The following is a 3,505-nucleotide window of genomic DNA, read 5'->3' as shown; positions in this document are numbered from 1 at the left end:
GTTTTATGAAAGTCCTTTTTTGTCAGAATTAACATTCAACTGTTAGAAGTGTTTCCCTGAAAGATGTTGTTCTGCCAGTTTCTGTCTCCCAGTATAAAATCATTCATCCGCTCCATATCTCCAGGATCTGTTAGAGAAATCGAGTTTTAGTGTTTTTTAAGAATAAATTTGAAGATGTACAGACCAATTATAGTCAACGTAATTATAGGATTTTTGTAATAATTCTTTTCAGATATAAACAAGGTATTTTTAATGTTATACTTTAGTTTTGTTTAAACATTAGTCTGACAATTTTCGTTTTAAATTGAGTATATACAATAGTTTGTCAAGAAGGTTTTTCAGAAGTTTACTTACCACAATTATTGGTGTTTGATACTGGCATTTCTGACCCTTACTTCCAAGATAGTCCTGGAGGGAAATTATAGTTTTCATGATCAATGCCTGAATTATTTTTTTTTTGTTTTTTCGTGTGTTTTCATCAAAGTCAAAGATATGTAGATAGTTTGCTTGAGTTGTGCTTCTTAAAGTAACATTATTTTATGTGTGTGTGAGTAAGATTGCAATATATTTTTAGGATCAAATGGAATCCATTACTGTATACCTGATTTAACTAATTATACAATAATATAGAATATTCAATTTCAAAATGATATTCAAAGTATCAGCAGTAATTTATAAACATTTAATGTAGAATGGCTATACATTAATGTTTTTAATCTAATTTTTTTATGGGTCATATGAATTTATTTTTTATTTTCAGGATTGGTAAAGCTTTGTTATAACACTCACCCGTTGAACCTGATGATGACCCTCCGGAGAACTTCCCAGTTCCAGAAAGTAAACCCTTTGTGGCTGTGGAGAGAAGATAGAGAGAAGTAGTCAGAGAAGGTAAGGCCATGACCCTAAATAAGTGTGATGTAGTCTTTATTGTACACAAAACATTCGTCACCATATTTTCTAGTGACTATTCGACATTTGGGCAGTACATTATTGTCATGTGAATTACCTTTGTTTCTTGAATAGGACAAACAGGATTCTAACATTACAGTTTTATACCCCGGAATACTCTTTTGGGAAGAAGGAGGATGTTCTATTTCATCTGAAATATATGTGACCTACAGATATCCAGAAAGTGGTGATACCTATATGCTGGATACCTCTTTTTTCTCATAAACTGTAAAGAACGTGTCTAGTATGGTCGCTAATTAGCGTAAGGAAAATATTCCAAAATGTAAATGGAAACTAAATAAACAGATAATGAGCATTATGATTAACCGTCGACGGGTTGTTGCTGGTAAAACACTCTCTCTCTCTCTCTCTCTCTCTCTCTCTCTCTCTCTCTCTCTCTCTCTCTCTCTCTCTCTCTCTCTCTCTCTCTCTCTCTCTCTACCTGTTCTGGAATATGATCCCTGATCAGTCGAAATAGACTGTGTGTCGGCAGTCATCGTTCCTTGTCCTTCCATATCCCCAAAGTAGCCTGTATGAATGAAACAAGACAGGGACTGACATCTGTTTTTATATGAGGAAAGAAGGCATTTTATCGTAGTAATGGAACAAAATACTCATGGATCCAGAATAACCATAAACGTGCGATTTCAAGTGACAAATACCGTTCAAACTGCAGTTAATTACATTGATTTATTTTTTTTCTTTTTGACGTCACTTTATTTCTTAATGATAAATACAAGCATATAGAAATTATAGATATAGTTACGAATCAGATTGACATTGTATTTTAAGGTGGAAATATTTACGTATTTATATGGACAATTTATAATTTATCTATTTGTATGATGGAATTCTTCTTTATGTCGAGAAAGAAAAGAAAGTTCGAAAATGTTTGGTAAAGGCTTCAGCTTGATGCTGTGGACTTACTTCCAGCTGCTTTGTTTCCTTCTGGTCCTCCAGTCATAACTGATCCACGTAGCTTTCCTGAGCCTTGGAGACCAGCCTGCATATCTATACGGAAGAGGAAATTAATGTATGGAATTTATTTTGCTCAAAGGGTAAAATACACAGCATTAATGGAAATAGTCATTACTATTTGCAACACCGTGTTTTCATGTAATGATCTAAATCAACCAAAACGACATGAATTAATTTTTCCTTTGACAGTTCTTTGCTACCTTAATCTGTCTGAAGCTATGTGGAAAATATGAAGTCCTCTTTACTTCTGCAAGATAAAACCAGTTAATCTTACAAAATCTTTTATGTCTTCTATATTTTTATTTATTCCAAGCTCCAAAATATTTTGACCTCTTCTATTAATTGAACAGAAATCATATCAAGAACCTTTATCCTAAAGTTTTGACGATAAAAAGAGAAACTGATTTATCATTAGAGATTCTTACTAGAGCTTCCAAAGCCTCGGGAGTCGGTGTCAGTTTCGGCGTAGGTGTTGGCATTTCCCTCGTGGCTTCCCTTGTAGACTGTGGACGGAAAAGTGACTCTTGGTAAGAGATATATAATCTACACCGGCGTTGCTTCAGCAAAATACTTCAACAATCGTTACTTTCTTGAAATTAAAAGTTTGTCATTAGAAATATAAACAGAAGTATTACATGTTCCTGCCTACCTCTCTATCACTTAGGTCAAAAGTAGCTTAAGGTCTTACTTGCTCCGTATGTATTTGGAATGTTGGGAAGAGGGTTATCCTTAAGTTCGACCTGTGGGAAGCAAAGGCTCGGCTCCAAGAGGCCTACCAGCAGCACAGCGACAGAGATAATGCTCAGTTTCTGCGAAATATGTGATCAAGAGTTTCTGGTACAAAATATTTCTAATTTTTACTATTGTCCATATTACAATGTAATGAGAGGAAAATTACGTATATAAGATTTTACTCTATTATAAACATAAAAAAAGATAGATGTCCTTATACCAAATCGTATATTCTGTCACTATTATATACATTAACTAAGAGAACTATTCTTCTGCATAAGTAAATTCTTGAAATTTTAAATAAACAGTAGTATATTGATATTTCACCCGTGACAAGTGTGGGTTTGTAACCTCGGTAGATATTAAGAAAAGGTTGCTTAAAGCTCTTTGTGTATTTGATTGATTAAAAATGATCCACTTTATAAGGTCTGTCAGTAGATAAATATAGCACTGTTAGTAATGCTATCAACCTTTAAATCGTTTCAACTAATGATCTTGATTAAGAAATATTCTATATTACTTACCATGTTGCAGAAAATTCTTGTTGAAACGGAGAGAAGATATAAACTCTGGAAGACCGGTGAGCGAATGACATTTTGAGGTTGTAAAGTGTCCCTTATATAGTATTCATTCAGAGGCTACATTATCAGTGATATTATTCAGCGGAGGTTCTGTTGTGCGAAGGTTGCACGATTTTTTTATCCGATCTTGCTAGTTAGAGCTGATTCACTTGCGAAGATGGAATTGTCAATGAAAAAAAATATGATTTGATTAAGAGACAACCGAGATTGTAGGCCATCTTACTATATATTTATTGGATGGTTTCTTCTTCAAAAATCATTTCATA

The 3,505-nt window shown here is 33.7% G+C and overlaps 1 protein-coding gene across 2 annotated transcripts in view; it reads right to left on the bottom strand.

Annotated features, from left to right (window-relative positions):
- LOC137634144 (uncharacterized) overlaps positions 1-3,292 on the bottom strand; it is a 34,344-nt gene extending 31,052 nt beyond the window's left edge. Inside the window, exons 1-8 of one of the 2 annotated variants that reach the window (XM_068366383.1) lie at positions 3,183-3,292; positions 2,615-2,735; positions 2,352-2,429; positions 1,876-1,959; positions 1,391-1,477; positions 790-852; positions 355-408; positions 1-127 (exon numbers count right to left, since the gene is read on the bottom strand). The exon at positions 1-127 is cut by the window's left edge and continues 64 nt beyond it. In XM_068366383.1, the coding sequence (XP_068222484.1) occupies positions 392-408; positions 790-852; positions 1,391-1,477; positions 1,876-1,959; positions 2,352-2,429; positions 2,615-2,735; positions 3,183-3,185 (453 nt within the window). In that variant the 5' untranslated portion in view covers positions 3,186-3,292 and the 3' untranslated portion in view covers positions 1-127; positions 355-391. The remainder of the gene's footprint in view (positions 128-354; positions 409-789; positions 853-1,390; positions 1,478-1,875; positions 1,960-2,351; positions 2,430-2,614; positions 2,736-3,182) is intronic. The other variant, XM_068366382.1, reaches the window with a different exon arrangement.
- Positions 3,293-3,505: the final 213 nt, after the last annotated feature.

The sequence above is a fragment of the Palaemon carinicauda genome, chromosome 44, assembly GCF_036898095.1.
Source record: "Palaemon carinicauda isolate YSFRI2023 chromosome 44, ASM3689809v2, whole genome shotgun sequence".
Classification (NCBI taxonomy): Eukaryota; Metazoa; Arthropoda; class Malacostraca; order Decapoda; family Palaemonidae; genus Palaemon; species Palaemon carinicauda.
The sequence above is the reverse complement of the archived record's forward strand: the minus strand, read 5'-3'. Positions and strand labels throughout refer to the sequence as shown.